This window comes from Scyliorhinus torazame, chromosome 1 (genome assembly GCF_047496885.1).
Source record: "Scyliorhinus torazame isolate Kashiwa2021f chromosome 1, sScyTor2.1, whole genome shotgun sequence".
In the NCBI taxonomy this organism is placed as follows: domain Eukaryota; kingdom Metazoa; phylum Chordata; class Chondrichthyes; order Carcharhiniformes; family Scyliorhinidae; genus Scyliorhinus; species Scyliorhinus torazame.
The window spans coordinates 67,843,019-67,868,870 of NC_092707.1; the positions used below are offsets into that span (position 1 = coordinate 67,843,019).

The 25,852-nt window shown below is 45.6% G+C and overlaps 1 protein-coding gene across 1 annotated transcript in view; it reads left to right on the plus strand.

The window, feature by feature from the left end:
- Positions 1–663: 663 nt before the first annotated feature.
- The window catches only part of fbxo21 (F-box protein 21), a 48,416-nt gene continuing 23,227 nt past the window's right edge, over positions 664–25,852 (plus strand). Inside the window, exons 1-9 of the mRNA XM_072496314.1 lie at positions 664–890; positions 5,653–5,788; positions 7,634–7,728; positions 7,884–8,005; positions 9,230–9,376; positions 11,519–11,655; positions 11,738–11,874; positions 13,052–13,228; positions 17,545–17,677. Of these exons, the coding sequence (XP_072352415.1) occupies positions 691–890; positions 5,653–5,788; positions 7,634–7,728; positions 7,884–8,005; positions 9,230–9,376; positions 11,519–11,655; positions 11,738–11,874; positions 13,052–13,228; positions 17,545–17,677 (1,284 nt within the window). The 5' untranslated portion in view covers positions 664–690. The remainder of the gene's footprint in view (positions 891–5,652; positions 5,789–7,633; positions 7,729–7,883; positions 8,006–9,229; positions 9,377–11,518; positions 11,656–11,737; positions 11,875–13,051; positions 13,229–17,544; positions 17,678–25,852) is intronic.

Genomic DNA, 25,852 nt, shown 5'->3' on the forward strand with positions numbered 1-25,852 from the left:
TCGTCTTATGCAGAGGGTGTAAATCTAGGTTTGACTACTTTGCAGTGTGATAATAAGGAGCAGATTGATCAAGGGTACTGTGGGAAACAGTATGAACAAATTGAAGTAGGAGCTGATTTTTAAAAATAAAAGCAGTTGGTGGTGGCTAAATGGGTCTTCTGGGTGACACGGTGGCAGTGGTTAGCACTGGTGCCTCACAGCACCTAGAGCACAGGTTCAATTCCGGCATTGGGTGACTGTGGAGTTTTCAGGTTTTCCCCGTGTCTGCGTGGGTTTCCTCCGGGTGCTCCCGTTTCTTCCCACAGTCCAAAGATGTGCAGGTGGATTGGCTCTGCCGAAATTGCCCCTTAATGTAAAGGGATGTGTAGGTTAGGAGGGGTTACGCGAAACAGGCGGAGTAATGGGCCTAAAATCGGGTTCTCTTTCAGAGGGTCTGTACACACAAAATGGGCCGAATGGCCTCTTAATGCACGGTAGGGATTCTATCCTTTTATAGTCCCGAGTTACAAAAATTCATTCTCCTTTTAAAATGCAGCCTCTGGAGGTTTGTAACTGGAAAGTGAAAATGCTGACAAAGCTGAAGGTGTTTGAATTTCCCGCGGTGGGCGGGACCGGAAGCGGAAGTGGCGCATCTCCTCCCCGCCGCCCGCCCCCCCCCCCCGGGCTGGCGGCGGGATGTAAACAAGGAAGATGGCGGAGCTGGCGGTCTGGCCGGGCGGAGAGGGGGCGATGGGAGGTTTAACCGGGCTACCGGAGGAGTTACTGGAGCAGATATTCTGCTGCCCCTTGCTGAACCATGTGGATGTGGTGAACGTCTGCCTGACCTGTAAGAAGCTGCATGAAGTTTGCCAGGCCCGCAGCGCCGTGTGGAAACACCAGTTCAGGCAGAGGTAAAGGCAGAGAGAGGCTTTGTGTGTGTGTGTGGGCCGTGAGGACGACTGGCCAAACAACCTTTAACCGCTGCCCAACTGCTGGGCAATCACTCCTGCCCCTTTATCTGTGGCCGGTTCAAGAAATCCCAGCCAAAAAAGAGAACCATTTCTTGTTAAGTGTTAACTGAGGCTCAGCCGCCAACACAACTCGCCTCATAAAGTTCCAGGTTCAAGTCCCATTCCAGGGCTTGAGCACGCAAATCTCTCCGGGACTCCAGTAGGGTGCTGTCCCCTCTTCGAGGTGACGTGTTTTTCGGATGGATCTTTAAACCTCTGCCCCATCTACCTGCTCGGATGGGTGTAAAGGATAGGGGCTTGTTTAGCACAGGGCTAAATCACTGGCTTTGAAATCAGACCAAGGCAGGCCAGCAGCACGGTTCAATTCCTGTACCAGCCTCCCTGAACAGGCAACGGAATGTGGCGATGAGGGGCTTTTCACAGTAACTTCATTTGAAGCCTACTTGTGACAAGTGATTTTCATTTCATTTTCATAAAGGATCACATGGCACCATTTTGAAGAAGAGTCAGTGAGTTATCCCTGGTGCCCTGGCCAATGTTTGCCTGTGAACCAACATCACAAAACTCTCTGGGCATTACCATTGTAGGACTTTGCAGAGTATAAATTGGCTGCACTACAGCTCAATGACTGGCCGTGGAAGGTGCTTTATAAATGCAAGGTTTTTTTGGGGGGTGTTTACATCGATTATCAGAAATCACGCCAAACTCTACCTGCAGGTTTTCCTTGAGGTTTGATAATGTGATATCTGCCATGCAATGTTTAATCATGTAGCGTGCGCTTGTAAAGGTTGACAATCTTTGTGTATGATTTGACAGCAGCAGGTGTGGTCTGAGACCTTCAAGAATCAACAGGTCATCGGAGGTGGGGTGGGGTGGGGTGGGGGGGGGGGGGGTGTTTGTGGGGACAAAACCATAAGGGGGAAAAACTTTGAATCCACTTGCAACTAATAATAACTCACTGATATTGTATGTAGAATTGATAGTAATGCTGGTAACACTGATTCTCCAAATTGTCAGTAGTAATACAATAACATACTGATAGTTTACCATCTTTCTCCCTTTCTCTTTGTATGCTGGTTTCAACTCCGGTCCTGTGTAAACGTAACAGATTTGAACAGGAAGATTCAGCCAGAACCACGGTGTACTTGGATGTCACACGTCAAAACTGGCTGGTACAGACTAACCTGAACTAAACTGAGAGATTGGGAAAAGGTTAATTGGTTTGATGTTTGGAGTTCTGTTCACAAGATACACTGTCCTAAACTCTGCTCTGAACCAAGATTTTTCAAGCGCTTCTTAAGTCTTTAATGCTCTAGGCTACCCAGTGATGAGGATCAAAATACTTCAATTTTTGGTGACATGAGAGCATAACAGTCCACAGACAATGGCACTTGAACCTTATTCAGTAGTGCCAGCCAAAACTCGGTGCAGTCAAATTCTCCTGCTTCAGGGGGCTGAGGGGTTAAAGGCATTGGTGTCTGCTTTGAAGCTGCTCCTTGGTGACTTTCTTGACTTACTAAAATGAGTAGCAGCACGGTAGCATAGTGGTTAGCACAATTGCTTTACAGCTCCAGGGTCCCACGTTCGATTCCCGGCTGGGTCACTGTCTGTGTGGAGTCGGCACATCCTCCCCGTGTGTGCGTGGGTTTCCTCCGAGTGCTCCAGTTTCCTCCCACAGTCCAAAGATGTGAGGTTAGGTGGATTGGCCATGCTAAATTGCCCTTAGTGTCCAAAATTGCCCTTAGTGTTGGTTGAGTGGGGTTACTGGGTTATGGGGATAGGGTGGTGTGGGCTTGGGTAGGGTGCTCTTTCCAAGAGCCGGTGCAAACTCGATCGGTCGAATGGCTCCCTTCTGCACTGTAAATTCTATGACGAGCATTACATCTTTCTCGTTGGCAAAACAGACTGTCAATAGTTTCTTTCTTCCATTTTCCCACGCTTCAAGCAGGCTGCTTTGTCATTCCTTCCTTATCTCTTGTCCTTCAAAAATGTCAGAAAAGGCTTGGCTTAGTAGCTTTGTTAAGGCTAACACAGCAGTTAGTAAGTGATAATAATTTGTAAACTTGGTCAAGCTTCCCAGCATGTTTTGATGATGGTCAAATTCTGTGTTCTGTCCTTAGTTGTTGCTACTTTTAACCAAGCTCAGCTTTTCTGAGCAAGTAATACGTGATTTCCAACCCATCCTTTTAATTTGCAGTGACTGGTATTGAAAATTCTAAAATTCTTCGATTTCTTAACCAGACTTGATAGAAGGGAATTTTATAGAATTGTGAAATTATAGCCCAGGAAGATGCGATTTGACACTGGGACTCCTGTGCCTCATTTTACTAGGGTCCTTTTGTTTTCCTTCTTTTCAAATACTGATCTCATTCCTTTTAAAATCACATTCTGATCCCTGTTTGAACCACTATTGGTGGTGAAGCATTCTGTGGTATAATAATTCTCAGTTTAAAACTTTACCTTCTCTAGTTTTTCCAGTGACAATCCTCTGGGCCACTAGTGTGTTTCCCATTTGCCCACCAGTGGGAACAACACTCACTGTTTGTCCCCATCCCCACCCTGCAGAAACGTTGGCGTCTTGCCACCCAATTTCACTGTTCTCCACTTGCCTGAGCCCCAATCTCTTGACCCCTGTTCTTCGGTCTTCACCTCTCCCCTCAACTCGTCTTCTTTTCGTTACTCAATCCTGTCATTCCCTCCCTTCTCCTCGACAATGTTGTTCACTTCTCTGAACCCTCATCCTATTCCTGTCTCTCTCTCCCTAACTGTCCATCTTCCAAACCTTAATCTGCACTCACTATTTTACACCCCTCCCCATATTCCCTGTCACCCAGTATAGCTCCAATGAACCCATTGTCTGCGGGCCTATTTATCCTCTCTTTGCTCCTTCTTGTGCCCTCTCCCCTTCCAGATCCCACGTAAGCAGGAGAAGACTTTTTGCCATGATGGGAAGATATCGCTCAGTTTGTGAGGGTAGGAGAAGCAGGAAATTTACTGAGCAAAGTTCACTTGGGCTACTAGCAGCAGTTCCCATGACATTCATGAGGGCAACCTTCCTTTTAGTATTTCTCTTAGAATGGCACTGTAGATTTAAAACCGTTGCAAAATATGCTGAATTAAGTAAATGCATTTGTTCTATTATTCTCCCCTGGCACCCACTTGAGAAGAGAGTATGTATCCAATTATAGACAAAATTTTCTATCCATTTAATAAATAATATTGAATAAATCTCAACAATGCAAAAACAGTTGTATGAGCTTTTCAAAATAGCTCTCTATCCATTATCACTCTTGGGATCCCTGTTCAACCTTGTTTGTCCACATTCCAAACAGGGAGTTGCACCACATGTTGATTTGTCAACATATCACCACCAGGATTTCTTCAACAATGCTTTAATTGTGGTGTGGGTGCTTGTAACAGTTTATCAATACCGTTGAAAGTATCTTGACTGAAAAGAGAACCTTGGATGAGGTAAATCTGTAGTTTCATATGAAAGGTAGAAGAAAAATAGGCAAGTAATGTCTTTCCTGGAAGGTGGAACATCTTTTTGTCTCCATTGTCCTCAATGTTCACATGTCAAGACAAAACATAAATTGCTCCTGCTGCAACAGAACCAGAAAATCCTTCACAATCTCAGCATCTGTGGAGAGAGAACAAAACTAACGTTTCAAATCTGGATGACTCTTCGTAAGACTCTTAGCCCCTGCTATATTGGTTAGCTGCCTCAATGCCACACCCTTTGGAACTGTGTACATTCCCATTTCTCACACTGACCATCCTTTTAATCTGAGAGTGAGATTACCAAATTACTATTACCGGCGTTTAACTGTTGACAAGTTTACACTGTGGGCTAGTACTCTGTGGGAATGTGAAAGTGTCCAAATTCATTTCATTTATGACCAAGGCTGAAGTCAGACACAGCTGACTAAGCCTGGGTTCAAACAAAAAGCCTGAAAGCGAAAGGCTAGTGTTTCAAACCTTTGGCTGCACATTGTTAAGGTTCTTATTGTGGTTTACCCTCTGAGAATGGCTTCTGTAACTCACGTGCCCACATTAGCCAAATTTTTCTGTCAGTGGCAACCACAAAGATTTCTGCACCTCGACCTTTCAGCTCTATTTTAGCCGGGACTTCCAATTCCGACTTCATCTGGGATGGATCAGCGCAGCCTTTCACGATGAAGTCCTACAGGAGAAGATGGGCGAAGAAAAGACAAAACACCCTTTTTATGACATCTGGGCAAGTTTTGAAAGGTCTCTGGCCTTTCAGTGGGTGGTGGGATGGGAGCAGGATTGCAGGCGGGGGGTTTGTTGGGTCGTGTGTGTGCATGCGTGCGTGCCCGCGCGGGGAGAGAGATTGGGTTGTGAATGCTTTATCGCCGATTGGATAGTCGTTTCATCTCCGAGGGACCTGTCTTTAGATCTATATTAATTGATGCAGTGGAATCATGAAGCATGGGGCAGATTGTGCTTTCTTAGTTGATGCTGGAAGGTGGTGTTCCTTTTGGGAAGTCTCTAGTCTTCCACTTTTAATTGCAGTGACGTGGGAGCAGGCTGTTTGACTACATAGCTGAAGCCCAAGAATAGCTATCAAAGACTAGCATCAGACGATGCTTGACCTTTTGGAGAAAGAGTATGTGACTTAAAAAAAAAAAAATGTGAATAATTTCTGAATAATAATATCTATATGCTTCTATATTTGTAGATGGCCCACACTGATAAAATACTACAGCACTACAGGAAGTCATAATTGGTGGGAAGAATACCGAATAAGACATTCTGTTGGTGGGCAAGTGCAAAGAATTGTGGACACCTTTTCAAAGCGATTCTTTACAAAAGAGGTTAGAATTGCAACAACAAATGGATATGTGTTTGCCAATAGTGCATTAATACCTGAGCCTCGTAACACTATCCTGCTGTATTGATGTGTGAATGGCTGTGCCCTGCACACAGTCATCGAGTCATTAAGGCACAGAAAGAGGCTTAGTCAATGCTTGCTGTCTGTGGTGCAATCCATTCAGTCCCATTCTCCACTCTTTACCTGCAAGTTTGTTTCCCTCGAGTACCTATCTAATTTTCTTTTGACATTATTGAACGTTTCCTCTTTCCTCTTCCATCACCCTCGAAGGCAACAAGTTCTTATGCTTGCTGTAAGTAAAAGAGAAGTAATTTTTCGCTTTCACCTTGAACATTGGATTTTCTTTCCTCTTCCTTGGAAATATGTCAGATCATTGTTGAATATAGTGTCGTTACTGTGCTCCATAATTTCCTGTGCATTATCAACATGTCATTGAAGTGACTAATCGTGATTGATTGCTGCCATTGTCCATATATCTCCTGAGCTGAAGCAACGGTAAGGTAAATTTGCCATTGTCTCAGATGACCATAGGCTGCTTTCCCCTTTGGCAGTGATTTAATCTGAGGATCACCGCACCTCAGGTGAAGGGCAAGGCTGGGAAGTTCATGAATAACCTCAGCTACGACAGGAATTGAACCCATACTGCTGGCTTCGCTCTGCATCACTTAACCAGCTGTCCAGCCAACTGAGCTAAACTGGCCCCCGTAAGCTGAAGTGAGCTGAAGTATCTGCTGATGGATTCCTTTGTTAATGGTAACCAGTGAAAATCCAACTAAACCATTGCTTTTATCTATAATGAAAACTGAGAATATCAGAAACACTCAGCAGGTCAGACAGTATCTATGGCAAGGAACAGAATTAGCATTTCAGGTCAATGATCTTTCATCAGTTCTGTTTTAATTTTAGTTTTCCAGAGTCCGTAGTCTTTTGCTTTTGTTTTAGTGTTGCTTTTAGTTCTTGAGAAGTATTTTCCCAACACAGTTCTGTCTTCATAACCTAAGGTGATTATGTCTAAATCCCTGGAACAATGATTTCACATATGTTCATTATAATCTTGGCAGAAATCGCCTGTAATTTTGATTTCTTTAGGCTTCACGGTGTTAGTTTTCTGATATGAGGGGCTTTTCACAGTAACTTCATTTGAAGCCTACTTGTGACAATAAGCAATTTTAATTTTCATTTCATTTCATTTTCATAATTAAAAAACATTTTCACAAACCTGAAACATTGGCATCCTTTTATTAAATTGCATTTGTGAGACATTAATGTGTTGCATAACGATGTATCTGTTCAGTGTGATTAAAGTCGGCCTGTTGGAGACTCATTAAAAGTGTACAAAAACTGAATCAGAATAATTAGATATATTTGCATTAGTGTGCAAACTAATGTATTATACCCCCTGTAGGGTTGAAGTAAAAATAGGTTGGTTTTAGACAAAAATGTGTTATTATTTCCACACAATAGTCTGGAATTTATCATTAGTACGGAATTTATAATTAGTACCAGTGCTTATCGAGAGGAAATTCTAGCAACTTAAACATGTGTCTTGTGTGTTTTCTTTTGGTATGACGTTAACTGGATCCTGCATTATTGTAGTGTGTATATATAGTTTTTTGAGTTGAATCAAATTGACTAATCAAAAAATGTAACAAATTAAGTGATGGCCCCTTCAGTGGTGTGTCATGGCTTTCCATGTAGTTATTGAATAGTATAATCAATTGATGATTTTTAATTTATGATCACGAATGGTCAAACAATTAAAAAATGTATAATTGCCAGCAGATGGCACTCATGTGACATTGGTTATAATGGAGCTTTTCATTGGCAGGTTCCTGTTGATGGTTTTAAAGACATTGAGGCTTTAGGTGGTTCATTCCATTTTGTAGCAGATGAGTTGATGTCAATTCTAAACATGGATGGAAGGTAAGTAAATGCTAACCGTGTACTTACAAAAGCCAAGAGGGAATAAATTGCACGTCAGCCGATCAAGCTAAGTTTATTTTTCCAACTTAAAAGATTATAGTTAAATTAATAGTGAGGCAAATATTGGATAATTAGGGAGATGTGTTTTACTGCAGGAAATACCTGACTTGGAAATTTTATTCTCGGAAACTCCTGTGCTTTCTTCGTCAGCAGGACATCATGGAAAAGTTGAAGGAGTTTCTCACAACTCCACCAGAACACCAAAAATTAATTGAAGGTAAGTGAATGAATTATGTTTCGTAAAAACGTATATTTAGAGAAATAGGTAAAAGTAACAAAATCCCTTGTTGGATAACAAGCTGAAGTTAGTGTAACCCCCTTTCTTATTCATATAACTATTAGAAAGACAAATATATACATATTATTAAGATGTGCAACTAGTACAAATAGAAAAGGATAACTTTCATGTGAACATATCTGTGATCATTTTTAATGCATCATTCTCTGATGAAGGATCAGATGGAAAACACTGCTTTTGAGTTTCATTCAGCACCACTCTTGCAAACCTTGAGATCGCTCAAGATTCATCAAGGGAGAGGTGCAGCAAGTAATTAGGTAGCTGATCGAATGTTAGTGTTTATTGCAAGCGGAATTGAATACAAGAGTCGGGAAGTTATGCTTCAGTTATACAGGGTATTGGTGAGGCAACATCTTGAGTACTGCATACTCTATTGGTCTCCTAATTTAAGGAAAAATGTAAATGTGGAAGCAGTTCAGAGAAGGTTAACTCCGTTAATGCCTGGATTGGGTAGGTTGTCTAATGAGGAGAGGTTGGACAGGCTAGGATTGTATCCACCGGAGTTTAGAAGTGTAAGAGGCAACTTGATTGAAACATGTAAGATCCTGAGGGGACTTGGCAGGGTGCATGTGGCGAGGCTGTTTTCTCTTGTGGGAGAATCTAGAACTAGGGGTCACTGTTTAAAAATAAAGGGTCACCCATTCAAAACCAAAATGAGAAAAAAAATGTTCTCGGGTGTGAGACTTTTTAATCCTCTTCCTCAAAAGCAGGTCATGGCGGAGTCTTTGAATATCTTTAAAGCAAAGATAGATTCTTAATAAGCAATTTGGGGGTATCCGGGGTAGGCAGGAATGTGGAGGTGAAGTTAAAATTAGATTAACCATGATCTTGTTGAATAGCAAAGCAAGCTTGAAGGCCTGAATGGCCTACTCCAGCTCCTAATTTATATGTTTGTTTGCAAAGTTGACTCCATTTCTTTCCTGCCTCATCCTCTCATTCGAATGAGTTAGGGGAACTTTTCATGTGGGAATAAGGGTATGTTTCTTCTCAGTGTTACAACATGGAATTTAAAATGATACTGCACGACACAAATTATGTTCTCCACCCCGCAAAAAATGGGGCAGGTTTATGTGCTTTCAATTATAAAGTTATATATAATTAATTAGGAATATAAACATAACGTTTGAATTCATTTCTTACCAGGTGTTGTGCTGGTAGACCAATACTGCAACCCTTTAGCAGACACCTCCCTGGAGAATGTCCTTTTACAGCTAAATTGTATTACAGAAGAGGTGAAAAAAATGTTATGTTTAAAACATTCTTCTCACCCAAGTATCACTGCAGAAAGAGGTAAATTACTTAGGCTGTGCTGCTTTTTTCTCTAATGGATCGGCATTGTGTTCTTATTTTATTTTGTACAAGGAATTCCACTTCTTTGGCCATAGAACATAGAACATTACAGCGCAGTACAGGCCCTTCGGCCCTCGATGTTGTGCCGACTTGTGAAACCACTCTAAAGCCCATCTACACTATTCCGTTATCGTCCATATGTCTATCCAATGACCATTTGAATGCCCTTGGTGTTGGCGAGTCCACTACTGTTGCAGGCAGGGCATTCCACGCCCTTACTACTCTGAGTAAAGAACCTACCTCTGACATCTGTCCTATATCTATCTCCCCTCAACTTAAAGCTATGTCCCCTCGTGCTAGACATCACCATCCGAGGAAAAAGGCTCTCACTGTCCACCCTATCCAATCCTCTGATCATCTTGTATGCCTCAATTAAGTCACCTCTTAACCTTCTTCTCTCTAACGGAAACAGTCTTAAGTCCCTCAGCCTTTCCTCATAAGATCTTTCCTCCATACCAGGCAACATTCTGGTAAATCTCCTCTGCACCCTTTCCAAACTTCCACATCCTTCCTATAATGCGGCGACCAGAATTGCACGCAATACTCCAAATGCGGCCGTACCAGAGTTTTGTACAGCTGCAACATGACCTCATGGCTCCGAAACTCAATCCCTCTACCAATAAAAGCTAACACACCGTACGCCGCCTTCACAACCCTCTCAACCTGGGTGGCAACTTTCAGGGATCTATGTACATGAACACCGAGATCTCTCTGCTCATCCACACTGCCAAGAATCTTACCATTAGCCCAGTACTCTGCCTTCCTGTTATTCCTTCCAAAATGAATCACCTCACACTTTTATGCATTAAACTCCATTTGCCACCTCTCAGCCCAGCGCTGCAGCTTATCTTTGTCCCTCTGTAACTTCCTTCCGCACTGTCCACAACTGCACCGACTTTAGTGTCATCTGCAAATTTATTCACCCATCCTTCTACGCCCTCCAGATCATTTATAAAAATGACAAACAGCAGTGGCCCCAAAACAGATCCTTGTGGTACACCACTAGTAACTGGACTCCAGTCTGAACATTTCCTATCAACCACCACACTTTGCCTTCTTCCAGCTAGCCAATTTCTGATCCAAACTGCTAAATCACCCTGAATCCCATGCCTCCGAATTTTCTGCAGTAGCCGACCGTGGGGAACCTTATCAAACGCTTTACTGAAATCCATATACACCACATCAACTGCTTTACCCTCATCCATTTGTTTGGTCACCTTCTCAAAGAACTCAATAAGGTTTGTGAGGCACGACCTACCCTTCACAAAACCGTGTTGACTATCTCTAATCAAATTATTCCTTTCCAGATGATTATACATCCTATCTCTTATAAACCTTTCCAAGATTTTGCCCACAACAGAAGTAAGGCTCACTGGTCTATAGTTACCAGGCTTGTCTCTACTCCCCTTCTTGAACAAGGGGACAACATTTGCTATCCCCCAGTCTTCTGACACTATTCCTGTAGACAGAGATGACTTTAAGATCAAAGCCAAAGGCTCAGCAATCTCCTCCCTAGCTTCCCAGAGAATCCTAGGATAGATCCCATCCGGCCCAGGGGACTTATCTATTTTCACACTTTCCAGAATTGCTAACACCTCCTCCTTATGAACCTCAAACCCTTCTAGTCTAGTAGCCTGAATCTCAGTATTCTCCTCGACAACATTGTCTTTTTCCTGTGTGAATACTGACTACTTTGGATCTAACCTCAGACTTCTAAAGTACATTGAAATGAAATACCAGCAATACAAAAGTCTAGAAATTTGCAGCTGGGGACCGAAGTGTGAATCCTGATCTTGACTGACATTTGAACCTGTGCATCCAGAGTGCTGCTTTTGTAACAACTGGGGCCAAACTTTACACATTATGAAAACTGCTTCTGAAGCATGAGATCCTGGGAAACCACACTGCTAGCCATTGATGCTTTATGTTAATGTTTATTGATAAATAGATTTTCTTCAGTGAAGTGGGCAGTAGTTGGACTTCTTGTTTGGAGTAAACGTGTATTGCAATATAAATGAAAAATTGATCAAAAATGCATATATCCTGCATATTGTTGCATGACATTTTTCTTTGATATTTCAGATGGTGAAATGTGTATTGATGATTTAGGGCAGCAGCAACAGGTTTTGGATGCTATGAACTGTGTATTATACAAGCAGCTCAAATTTAAAGGAAATGAAGATGATTATTACAATCCCATGAATTCCTATATATGCCAGGTATCAGAATTTTAAGATTGTTCTCGGTCTAATTATGAAGGTATATATAAAAGTAATTATTTTTTGTGTTATTTGTATTTAGGTGCTTACACAAAAAAAAGGAATTCCTATCACACTTTGTGTGATATATTCAACAATAGGCAAGAATCTGGGATTACGATTGGAGCCAGTCAGCTTTCCCAGTCACTTTCTCTTAAGATGGTGCCAAAAACTTGACGGGTAATGATGTTTATATATCTTTTTGAAGGAATCAATTTAATTTATTTTAATGTAGCCAGAATGGTGTTCTTCCCAGTCTCCCTTCGCATGCACCTTCAATCAATTGCTGGTCTGCCCTTCGACTATTAAATATTATTTCCTAAAGCTCTCAACCTCTCTCCTTTCCAAACCTTTTAAAAGTCACTTTCAACTAACCTTCTGGTTACCACTCAAAATATCTCCTCCTTTGGCTCAGCATCTATTTTTCTCTGATTACATTTCTGTGAAGACCCTGGGATGGTTTTTGTGTTTGAGATGATATTTATGCTATCACCGTTCTGAATGTGGTGTGATCTGGTATGATATTGATATAGGTTTGCACATGAAGTGTGCAACACGGGCAGCATGGTGGCGCAGTGGTTCTCCCTGCTGCCTCACGGCACCGAGGTCCCAGGTTCGATCCTGACTCTGGGTCACTGTCTGTGGAGTTTGCACATTTTTGCTGTGTTTGCGTGGGTTTCGCCTCCGCAGCCCAAAAGATGTGCAGGGTGGGTGGAGTGGCCACACTAAATTGCCCCTTAATTGGAAAAAATGAATTGGGTACTCTAAGTTTATATTAAAAAGTTGCAACACGATATACTGTCCAACTTCCATAATTGCACCAATCACTTTAGAAGTGATGAAAGGATGCTGCTTTCAAAACCAATCTAAATAAGAAAGTAAATGCTACAGCCGATTACTTGTCTGACTTGTGAACGTATTTATGACATAATATACAAACTAAATCTTCCCTATCAATTTCTTGATGTCTTGGTTAAAGGCGTATTTGATTAACATGGGGAATTCGTACATATTGCACTTTTTAATTTGTGAAATGAATAATATTTTTTCCAAACTAGTCAGGAATGCTGAACATATTCTTATTACAGATTTGTTCATGTTTGGCTCTTGAGGTATTGCAGTGTTAACTTTTGTAATCCAAGATTAAAATAAAATTACCTTTTCCCCCAAGTATGCTTATTTCATTACTTTTTATAATGGACAGGAACTTCTCCAAAAATTCATTGGTTCTTTTTTGGAATTTGCATATTTGATTAATTGCTTTTCATTTTTTAGGTGTTTGCCATTGTATAAAAAATCATTGCTTTCTGTGTTGTGATGTTTAGAACTGAATTCTTTATTCTCTCATATTTCCCAGGAGTACAGATATTTTGGACTATGTCTATATTGATGCCTTTGACAATGGGAAATCTTGTACTGCAAAGGAATGTGAATATCTGATCGGCCAGAAAGTTGCATCTAAGTTTTACAGTTCTGTTACCACCAAGGATGTGTTGTTCCGCATGATAACAAACCTCTTCCATCTGGGAAAGAGGTAAGAGATATATCCCAAGTCTGCAGTTGGTATTTGTTTTGGAGTAATAGTTCCAAATAATTGGGTGCCAGTCATTCAAAGCCATATTGGCTCTGTCAGTAAAATGAAACATTCATGACTACCCGTGCCAGAGACCAAGCAGCAAGGAAATCTGATGGTGTGTTTCACCTGTGCTGTTCTTTTGTGATGCCTAATAATACTGAGCTTTGGAGAAGGGGGGGATTGCCCATTCTGGCTGTTCAGATGAATGTGCTGTGCGGACTTACTGGGCAGAAAACCATTTGTGGGAAGAAGAGCTTCATGGAATCAAAAAAATAAATTTAACTAAAGGCATACTGTTGTTCGTAATCATATGATTTTATAACTAGCTTGAACAGCCATATGCTGCAGGCATTCTAAAGATTTGACTATGATATGACATTAGACTCCCAAATAGGTTTGTTGAACACTTGGGGAATTGTTAAGCATGACAGTTTTCAGAGAAATGTAATCAATACCATTGAAGGTAAAACAGTTTTAGCCTCCTTCATTCAGTAACCACCCTATTACCACCATAACAAACTTTACATTCAGTTTCTTTACCAGTAACATTTTTGGTGATTTATTATTAATAATAATAATCATTTATTGTCACAAGTAGGCTTCAATGAAATTACTGTGAAAAGCCTCTAGTCACCACATTCCGGCGACTGTTCGGGGAGGCTGGTACGGGGATTGAACCCGCGCTGCTGGTCTTGTTCTGCGTTACAAACCAGCTATTTAACCCACTGTGCTAAACCAGCTACCTTATTGGTAGCACTCTCATTTGTGAGTCAGGAGTTTGAGGGTGCAAATCCACCTGCAGGACTTAAGTGCATAATTTGGCTGGCGTTTTAGTGCAGTGAGTACTGCATTGTCAGAAGCACTGTATATCTAACTTTTTCTCATCCTGACATAAGGCTGCAACCACTCAAGTGATTAAAACAGCTAATTGCATCAGAAGTACCAGAGTGAGTTGCTGTGATGCCTCCACCATATTTGTAACTTTGGGCTTTGAGTCGCTTTATGTTCCAAGGTCTGCTCTGGGTGACCATGGGCATACATTGGAGAGTTTTAAAATTTTGCACTTGTGCATCAAGTATTGGCATCTGCCATGGTTTGTGCGAATGTGTTTTAGGATACTTCATGGTTTTCACAGAAGGACTCAGTCAGGGATCTTCTGTATCTGGTCTCTCACAAGATGCTTATTACTTCTTCTGAACTCGTTTCCAAGCTTTGTCAGTGTTGAAGTTGCTTTGTCAAAGATTAAGCACATGAGTTCAAAAGGACTTGCATGTTCCCAAGCAATGCTGGAGGACTTCCCAACGGGTTTGTGGCTGTACGGCAAATTGGTGGGAGAGTGATATGTGACTGCACGGATAGCCAGGGTCTTGGTGTTCACTTCATTGCAGTGTTCAGCTGGACATCAAGTTGAGTGTGACTACTTCTAGCCCATATCAGTGTACAGTACTCTAGTTGGAGTACACATGGGCCCATCACTTCGTGCCTGAAACATTGTTGCTGATACTCCCCAGTTTGTGTTTGCCAGTTTCAGGAATGGTTGATTCTTGTTTTTGTCTTAGTTACTTTATTCAGTACAGTTCAGCTTCACTTTGAGAGCGGTCGGAGTGTGGTCGTTTTGCACAGTATTGTTGTGGAAGTTCACTTTCAGGATGCACTTACAATTCCTGTTATTGAGATGGCATGTAGTGATTTGTTGAGGGTTTAAGTTGAGCTTCTATTTTCACAATTATTTTCCATGGCGTTGGAGTCCACCTTGAACAGGGAGGGCTAATGTATTTGAAGGTGGCAGCTTGTGTGGCCAGTGCAAAGTCACCTGCCTGTGCACATGTTCATGTCTTCATTGGCAAATGTCACTCGTGTAGACTTGGAAGAGCTTTGGTGAGAGTGCCGAATCTTCTGACAGTTCATTGTTGAGGAACTGGGGTTAGCTGACTTTGTTGTCCAAATGGACTTTGTTGTCCAAATGGACTATTGCTCAGCGTGAGTTTTGAGACGGGATGATCCTTGCAAGCTTTGGCATCAGCCTACAACACGGTTTGGATTAAAGGACTGAAGACAGGTCTACAAAGGCTGTGCTGCCCTTGGATTTCTTCTGAAATCTGGCCTTGCTGTGCGTTGCAAAGACCAAAACTTGGTCCAGCATCTGTGGTTCTGCCGGAATCCCACTTATTCAAGTCCCTAACTAGATGAGAAGGCAATTTTCTGGATGATGATACATTCATGATTTTCTAGTTTATATGCACCGGAATGATATTGGCCTAGAGCTTCACAGGTTGTCAGTCGGTTCACCTGGGGTTAAATATGGCAGTGACCATTTTCTCCCTTTTATGCATCTAGATTCTGTGGTGTTGATCTATAGTTTTGTCAGTCATTGGAGTCTCTTGGGGCCTTGTTGAAGTAGAAGTTCCAGGAGGGGAACTGCATTCTCCTTCACGTCATCTGTATTGCTGTATTGATGGTGAGTGGGGGCTTGTGGAAGGATTGAGACCATTGTCTGATGTAGTTGATGGATCTGTCACTTGGTGTTTTTGTCAAGTGATTCTTTTTTGCTCTCCATCTGTTTGGAGGCAATGGAATTGGGTTGGTATTTTCTTTGATTAGTAGCTCCAAGGCATTGTGGTAAGATCTAGGCATTGTGGTAAGATCTAGGCATTGAAATGAAAAAAATGAAAATCGCTTATTGTCACAAGTAGGCTTCAAATGAAGTTACTGTGAAAAGCCCCGAGTCGCCACAGTCCGGCGCCTGTTTGGGGAGGCTGGTACGGGAATTGAACCGTGCTGCTAGCCTGCCTTGGTCTGCTTTAAAAGCCAGCGATTTAGCCCTGTGCTATACCAGCCCCATTGTGGTAAGATCTAGGCATTGTGGTAAGATCTAGGCATGGTGACTAGATCTAGGCATGGTGACTAGATCTAGGCATGGTGACTAGAATGTGCAAAGTCCAGACTTTAATATACTGAACCGGTGCTGCCATTCATTTGTGTCTAATGTTTCCGGAATGGTCTACATGATCTATGGACTTCCCAAGTTGTTGTGCTGTCAGGGCAGGTAATGGAACCAAAAGAGAAAATGCTGGAAAATCTCAGCATCTGTAAGGAGAGAAGAGAGCTCACGTTTCGAGCCCAGATGACTCTTTGGGCAGGTAATGGGTTGCTTTTGTCCAATGGGGTTGAATTCTTCCTGGAAGTCCCTGCAATTGCTTTCTTGGTGGTGGCAGCCAAGAGAGCGGTGAACCAGAAATAATATTCCATCACAATAGGCATTTAGGTCAACACTTTTTTGATATTCTGTAGCAGTCCCAGTGGTAAGATTCATGGACATTTCAATGTCAGCATTGGTGATGCTGGGCCTAAGTTGCCTCTTGGAGAAATTGGGCAGTATTTTGCATGAAGCACGCTTCCACTTTGACCTTTGGAAACAATGGTGAGGTCTGGGTTATCATTGCATTGCCAGTGGCGGGACTGGATAGATACTCACTGTTCGGCATCGAAGACCACTTGTAGATATGTTGTGGACATCCATTCCATGAAGTTTCTTAAATGAGGCATTAAACTGAGGCCTAATTTTCCTGAGCTGGTGAACACGGGTGTCACAGTAGCACAGTGGTTAGCACTGTTGTTTTACAGTGCCAGGGACCGGGGTTTGATTCCCGGCTTGGGCCACTGTCTGTGCCGAGTCTGCACGTTCTCCCTGTGTCTGTGTGGGTTTCTTCTGGGTGCTCCGGTTTCCTCCCGCAAGTCCCGAATGACGTGCTGTTAGGTGATTCGGACATTCTGAATTCTCCCTCAGTGTGCCCAAACAGGCGCCAGAGTGTGGCCACTAGGGGATTGTCACATTAACTTCATTGGAGTGTTAATGTAAGCCTACTTGTGACACAAATAAAGATTATTATGTTATTATGAAAGATCCCATGACAATATTTGAAGGAGGCCAGCAAATTCTCCCGATATCATGGACAGCAGTTCTTCCTGACACAGCACCACCAAAAACATTGACTGAGCATTAATTTGCTGTTTGTTGGAATCTTGTGTGTAATTTGGCTGGGCTGCTATGCTTGTCAGCATAATATCAATGACTACATTTCAGGATGTATATAATTGACTGTGATGTGCTTTAGAACACTGAATATCTGAAAGGCTCTAAACAAGGGCAAGTTCTAAGCTCAATGGTTGATAGCTGCATTATAAAGTGGAGCACTTCATTGTTAAACTTAAAAAACCCTTTATAGGGAAATGTTTCCTTCCACATTTGCCTGATATTTTATTGTTGTTTACAGAGAGGGCAGTGACCAGTCTTACCAATTACTACGAAATGCTCTTGATTTGTATCTGACCTTGGCTCCTGATGATGTTCAATACCTGATGCTTCAGGCCAGACTTTACTTTCACTTGGGAATCAATCCAGAAAAGGTAATTGGTGAAATTGGAAGCTTCTGTTAGCAGTTAAACTTATGCAGCGGGATTATGCAGGGGCTGTTTAGCACAGGGCTAAATCGCTGGCTTTGAAAGCAGGCCAAGGCAGGCCAGCAGCACTGTTCGATTCCCGTAACAGCCTCCCCGAACAGGTGCCGGAATGTGGCGACTAGGGGCTTTTCACAGTAACTTCATTTGAAGCCTACTTGTGACAAGTGATTTTCATTTCATTTTCATTTCTCCGTTCCTGAGTCTAAGTGTTGACACCAGAGCAGGATTTGTGGACTTTCACGATAGCAAAACTGGCACCGAACCTGGACTGGTTTAGTGTCTGTGGAGGGGCTAGCACTGGCGCCACGTGGAACACAATCTATTCCAATGAAAAACGGTGCGGGATTCGCCAAGTTCATGATTGTCACTCGGGAGGCTGACAAGCTGCAGCCGCATATAAACATTACAATCTCCACAGACACTCATCCCAGCCTACAAGGTGGCACTGGTTGCGCTGGAGTGCGCACATCCCGCTGATTGGTCAGCTGGGACCATAGGGTTCCGAGGGGAGTGCCCTCGGTATAACCTGTGGCCCTAAGTTCAATAATAAATATAAAGTTCACAGTGGGCTAGCAAAGGTGTGCACAGCTGCATGGATGCCTTTCCGGCTGCGGCAATGGTGTTCCATGTCTGTCCATCCTGAGCCCACCTCCTGACCACCTCCCACTACTCCGCCCAGCCCTGGCAGAAGCCCCCTGGCTAGCGGCACAACTATAAGTACACTATGGCGATGTTGGACACTTTCCGTATACCCTCTCCCTCAGCAGTCATGACACTGGTTTCACGATTTTTAAAAAAGCACAAGTGATCCACGCCATCGGGAACTCGGCCCATCAGAGCCGGAGAATCCCGGGTTGGGCCTGCTAATAATATGCAAATGGTGTTTATTGTACGTGCGTTCCAGACCGCATTGATGCCGCTGTCGATGTGACAGAATTGTGATTTGGCGTCAAATCGGTGCCCGCCGCGAATTTGCCATTGGAACCTATTCTCCGCTCAGTCGCATTTCCCGATTTCGGCGTCGGCCAACAGAGAATCCGCCCATGATTTTTTGTGTCTTTTGGAATGCTTAGTAATGTGTTAGTCAGTAGATGGCTATGTAGCGTATAGCTCAGTTGGCTGGATGGCATGTTTGTGATGTCTGAACGATGCCAACAGCGCAGGTTCAATTCCTGTACCGGCTGAGGTTATCCATGAAGGTCCCACCACCTTCTCATCCTGAGGTGTGGTGACCCTCACCAGTTAGCTCTCTCTCAAAAATAATTCCAGAGAGCCTTTGGCCATGGTATCAGGGGCTGGTTTAGCACAGAGCTAAATCGCTGGTTTTGAAAGCAGACCAAGGGGCTTTTCACAGTAACTTCATTTGAAACCTACTTGTGACGATAAGCGATTTTCATTTCATTATCATTTTCATTTTCTTTTTAAAAAAAAAATATATTTATTAAAGTTTTGCAACAACACAATTTTTCCCCCTTACAAACAATAACTCCCCCCCCCCCCCCCCCCCCCCCGTAACACAATAACAAGAAATCGCACTGAGCAAGATATATATATGGCAAAATGGTATATTTGCATAGCTTTGTACACTGGCTCTCTCCCGCACGTGCCAGTTTCCCCCACCCTTCATGTTATCTCTTGCTCATCTATCCCCCCCCCCAAAGGGTTGCTGCTGCTGCTGACCGACCTTCCTCTAACGCTCCGCGAGATAGTCTAGGAACGGTTGCCACCGCCTGTAGAACCCCTGCGCAAACCCTCTCAAGGCAAACTTAATCCTCTCCAGCTTTATGAACCCAGCCATGCGTTTATCCAGGCCTCCACGCTAGGGGGCTTCACCTCCTTCCACATTAGCAAGATCCTTCGCCGGGCTACTAGGGATGCAGAGGCCAGAATGCCGGCCTCTTTCGCCTCCTGCACTCCCGGCTCGTCCACTACTCCAAATATTGCTAGCCCCCAGCTTGGCTTGGCCCGGACGTTCACCACCTGTGATATTGCTCCCGCCACTCCTCTCCAGAACCCCTCCAGTGCCGGGCATGACCAAAAAATATGGACATGGTTCGCCGGGCTCCCTGAGCACCTTCCACATCTGTCCTCTACCCCAAAGAACCTACTCAACCTCGCCCCCGTCAAGTGTGCTCAGTGAACCACCTTAAATTGTATCAGGCTGAGCCTGGCTCATGAGGAAGAGGAATTAACCCTACTTAGGGCAACAGCCCACAGACCTTCCTCGATCTCCTCCCCCAGCTCCTCCTCCCATTTACCCTTCAACTCTTCTACCAGCGCTTCCCCCTCTTCTTTCATCTCCTGGTGTATTGCCGACACCTTGCACTCCTCGACCCATACACCCGAGATCACCCTGTCCTGAATTTCTTGTGCCGGGAGCAACGGGAATTCCCTGACCTGTCGCCTCACAAAAGCCCTCACCTGCATATATCTAAAAGCATTTCCCGGGGGTAACTCAAACTTCTCCTCCAGTGCCCCTAGGCTCGCAAATGTCACGTCAATGAACAGGTCCCCCATTCTTCTAATCCCCGCCCAATGCCAGCCCTGGAACCCCCCGTCCATCTTCCCCGGGACAAACCGGTGGTTACCCCTGATCGGGGACCACACCGAGGCTCCCACTGCACCCCTGTGCCGTCTCCACTGGCCCCAGATCCTTAACGTTGCCGCCACCAATGGGCTTGTGGTATACCTTGACGGCGAGAGCGGCAGCGGTGCCGTCACCAACGCGCCCAGGCTCGTTCCTTTACAGGACGCCATCTCCATCCTCTTCCATGCCGCCCCCTCTCCCTCCATAACCCACTTGCGGATCATCGCCACATTTGCTGCCCAGTAGCAGCTCCCTAGGTTTGGCAGCGCCAACCCTCCTCGGTCCCTAATGCGTTCCAGGAACCCTCTCCTTACCCTTGGGGTCTTATTCGCCCACACAGACCCCATAATACTCCTACCTACTCTCTTAAAAAAGCCCTTGGTGATCACGATGAGAAGGCGCTGAAACACAAACAAAAACCTCGGAAGGACCACCATTTTGACCGACTGCACTCTACCCGCCAGCGAGAGCGGTAACATGTCCCATCTTTCGAAGTCCTCCTCCATTTGGTCCACCAACCTCGTCAGATTCAGTTTATGTAGGGCCCCCCAACTCCTGGCTATCTGGATCCCCAGATACCGAAAACTCCCCGCCGCCCTCCTCAACGGTAGGTCTCCTATCCCTCTTTCTTGGTCCCCTGCCTGTAATACAAAGAGCTCACTCTTCCCTACATTTAGCTTATAGCCCGAAAACTCCCCAAACTCCCTTAGAATCTGCATGACCTCCACCATCCCCTCCATTGGGTCCGCCACGTACAGCAACAGGTCATCCGCATATAGCGACACCCGATGCTCTTCTCCCCCTCAGACCACCCCCTCCATTTATTAGACTCCATCAGTGACATGGCCAAGGGTTCGATCGCCAATGCAAACAACAGGGGGGACAGGGGGCACCCCTGCCTCGTTCCTCGGTACAGCCGAAAGTACTCCGACCTCCGCCGGTTCGTCACTGCACTCTCCACCGGGGCTCTGTGAAGGAGCTTAACCCAGCTGATAAACCCTCCCCCGAACCCAAACCTATGCAGCACCTCCCAGAGGTACTCCCACTCTACTCGGTCAAAGGCCTTTTCCGCGTCCATTGCTGCCACTATCTCCGCCTCTCCCTCCTCCGATGGCATCATTATCACGTTTAAGAGCCGCCGCACGTTAGTGTTTAATTGCCTGCCCTTTACGAATCCCGTCTGGTCCTCATGGATCACCCCCGGGACACAATCCTCAATCCTCGTGGCCAGCACTTTTGCCAATAACTTAGCGTTCACATTGAGGAGCGAAATCGGCCTGTACGATCCACATTGCAGTGGGTCCTTGTCCCGCTTTAGAATCAAGGAAATTGTCGCTTCCAACATTGTCGGGAGCAGGGTCCCCTCCTCTCTTGCTTCGTTAAAGGTCCTCACTAGTAGCGGGGCCAACAGGTCTACGTACTTTCTGTAGAACTCCACCGGGAACCCGTCCAGCCCCGGGGCCTTCCCCGCCTGCATACTCCCCAAACCCTTGCTCAGCTCCTCCAACCCAATTGGTGCCCCCAAACCAGCCACCTCTTGCTCCTCCACCCTCAGGAATCTCAGTTGGTCTAGGAATCGTCTCATCCCCTCTTCCCCCACTGGGGGCTGGGATCTGTACAGCTCTTCATAGAAGGCCTTGAATACCTTGTTTATTTTTGTCACATTCCGAACCGTGGCTCTCCTTCCGTCTTTGATTCCCCCTATTTCCCTCGCTGCCGTCCTCTTACGGAGCTGGTGTGCCAGCATCTGACTAGCCTTTTCCCCGTACTCGTAGGTCGCCTCCTGCGCCTTCCTCCACTGTGCCTCAGCCTTCCCCGTGGTCAACAGGTCAAACTCCGTCTGGAGCCGTCGTCTTTCCCCAAGTAATCTTTCCTCCGGGGCCTCTGCGTATCTCCTGTCCACTCTGAAGATCTCCCCCACTAACCTCTCCCTTTCCATGCCCTCTGTCCTCTCCCTATGAGCCCTGATGGAGATTAGCTCTCCCCTGATCACCGCCTTCAACGCCTCCCATACCACCCCCACTCGCACCTCCCCGTTGTTGTTGGCCTCCAAGTACCTTTCGATACACCCCCCTCACCTTCCCACACACCACCTCATCTGCCAGCAGTCCCACATCCAGCCGCCACAGCGGGCGTTGGTGTCTCTCCTCTCCCAGCCCCATTTCCACCCAGTGCGGGGCGTGGTCCGAAACGGCTATGACCGAATACTCCGTCCCCTCCACCCTCGGGATGAGCGCCCTGCCCAGAACAAAAAAATCTATCCGGGAGTAGGCTTTGTGTACGTGGGAGAAGAAAGAAAATTCCCTGGCCACTCGGTCTTGCAAACCTCCATTGGTCCACTCCCCCCATCTGATCCATAAACCCCCTAAGCACCTTGGCCGCCGCCGGCCTCTTTCCAGTCCTTGATCTGGAGCGGTCCAGTGCTGGGTCCAGCACTGTATTGAAGTCTCCTCCCATTATCAGGCCTCCTACCTCCAGGTCCGGAATGCGCCCCAACATGCGCTTCATGAATCCAGCATCATCCCAGTTCGGGGCGTATACATTTACCAACACCACCCACGTCCCTTGCAACCTACCGCTCACCATCACATATCTCCCTCCATTATCCACCACAATAGTCTTGGCCTCAAATGACACATGCTTTCCCACCAAAATTTCCACCCCTCTATTCTTCGCGTCCAGTCCCGAGTGAAATACCTGTCCTACCCATCCCCTTCTTAACCTATCCTGGTCCGCCACCTTCAGGTGTGTCTCTTGGAGCATAGCCACGTCTGCCTTCAGTCCCTTCAAGTGCGCGAACACTCGAGCCCTCTTCACCGGCCCATTCAGGCCCCCCCCCCCGTTCCACGTTATCAGCCGGATTGGAGGGGCTGTCACCTTTTCTGGGCCAGTCCCGTGTCCGCGTCTCCCTCACCCTCCAGTCCCCCAGCCGGATGACCTCCGTCCCGACCACCTCTTCTGTGTCCCATTCACTTTCGGCCAGTGCAGCAGCAAACCCCGCCCCCCCCCTCTTGGCCCATTTCAGGACCCTCTCCCTGTCCGTGAACCGGTGAAATCTCACCACCATCGCCCTTGGCGGCTCATTTGCCTTGGGCCTCCTCGCCAGCACCCGGTGTGCCCTGTCCAGCTCCAGCGACCTCGAAGGGACCTCCGCACCCATCATCGCCCCGATCATCGTGCCCGCGTATGCCCCGGCATCGGCCCCCTCCACTCCTTCTGGGAGACCCAGGATCCGCAGATTCTTTCTCCTCGACCTGTTCTCCAGGTCTTCGAGTCTTCCCGCCCACCTCTTGTGTAGCGCCTCGTGCCGCTCCACTCTCACCGCCAGGCCCAAGAGCTCGTCCTCAGTCTCACTGACTCTTTTCTGTACCTCCTGGATCTTCACCTCGTGGGCCTTCTGGGTTATCCCTAGTCCTTCAATTACCGGCAGCATAGGCGCCAGCATCTCCTTGCGCAGCTCCTCGAAGCAGCGCTTGATGAATTCCTGCAGCTCCGGCCCGCACTCCGCTTTGTCCCCGGCCGCCGCCATTTTGATTTTTTTCCCTCGCTTTTCCCGCTGCTCCAATGCCGCTTTTTTGGCCGTTGCACTTCTGGTACGGTCCATAAAAGTTGGAGAGGGACCTCTCTCTTCCCTCCAATGAGCCCGAAAGTCCGTAGTAGCGGGAGCTGCCGAATCGTGAGGCTTAGCTCCGCATAGCCGCAACCGGAAGTCATCATTTTCATTTTCATTACACATCCCTTAGAAATGCAGTTGTTTGGGGAAAGTCACAATCCCACCTCTTATGTAAGATGCGGTTCTCTTTTGGTTGACTTCTTGCCGTCATGCAGGCAGAGACCTGAATGATGCTTCCCTGTGTCTGGTGAAGAGATGGTGTGTTCGCCCACATCGCGTAACTATTGTCTGCCAAATGACTTCATGAGGTCTGAAAGCAGATTTCCAGGACACTCGTCCCGATGGTATGAATAAAACATTTTTTTAAAATCTCAGGCTTTATGTTGAGCTAGCTGATCCCAACTAGGGCAGTGGTTCGGCCACTATTGTTTGCTCTACTCCCTTGACTTGAAAGGGGGAGAATTGGCAATGGCTTCTGTTTCTGATTACTTTGCATTACACCTTCTAGAAGTTGTGTGCGTGCAGTTATCAGGTGAGACTGATGTGATGCACCCCATCATTGAAGTATAGCTCATCAGAAATTAGGAGAGGAGTGGTGGGTAGTGAGCAACAACAGAAATAGGGAAGCACTGAAAGAAACAACAGCTGCTTCTAACTAGCTGAATGCCCTGCTGGATATCATCTCACTTTGGATTTTCTTTGAGCTAATTTTTTGATAGTGAGACAGGAAGGAGTATTTTGTCAATGTTACTGAAGTATAAGTCTTAACGTCCGCGTAGAGTGCACAGATTATTGATCTTTTTACCTGCTACAAGCCCGTTTGTGGTGCTGTCATTGAATTTTAAATTTCTGGATCTTGATTTACATTTATAAATAGCCATGATGTGGAGATGCCGGCGTTGGACTGGGGTGAGCACAGTACGAAGTCTTACAACACCAGGTTAAAGTCCAACAGGTTTGTTTCGATGTCACTAGCTTTCGGAGCGCTGCTCCTTCCTCAGGTGAATGAAGAGGTCTGTTCCAGAAACACATATATAGACAAATTCAAAGATGCCAAACAATGCTAGGAATGCGACCATTAGCAGGTGATTAAATCCTTACAGATCCAGAGATGGGGTAACCCCAGGTTAAAGAGGTGTGAATTGTATCAAGCCAGGACAGTTGGTAGGATTTCGCAGGCCAGATGGTGGGGGGATGAATGTAATGCGACATGAATCCCAGGTCCCGGTTGAGGCCGCACTCATGTGTGCGGAACTTGGCTATAAGTTTCTGCTCGGCGATTCTGCGTTGTCGCGGGTCCTGAAGGCCGCCTTGGAGAACGCTTACCCGGAGATCAGAGGCTGAATGCCCTTGACTGCTGAAGTGTTCCCCGACTGGAAGGGAACATTCCTGCCTGGTGATTGTTGCGCGATGTCCGTTCATTCGTTGTCGCAGCGTCTGCATGGTCTCGCCAATGTACCACACTTCGGGACATCCTTTCCTGCAGCGTATGAGGTAGACAACGTTGGCCGAGTCGCACGAGTATGTACCGCGTACCTGGTGGGTGGTGTTCTCACGTGTAATAGTGGTATCCATGGCGATGATCTGGCACGTCTTGCAGAGATTGCCATGACGGGGTTGTGTGGTGTCGTGGTCACTGTTCTGAAGACTGGGTAGTTTGCTGCAAACAATGGTTCGTTTGAGGTTGCGCGGTTGTTTGAAGGCAAGTAGTGGGGGTGTGGGGATGACCTTGGCAAGATGTTCATCGTCATCAATGACGTGTTGAAGGCTGTGAAGAAGATGACGTAGTTTCTCCGCTCCGGGGAAGTACTGGACGACGAAGGGTATTCTGTCGGTTTATAAATCGGGAATTGGATCTCTACTTAAAAGGAAAATGCACTGGACTATGGCGAAAGAACAAGGAATTGGAATAGTTAGTGAA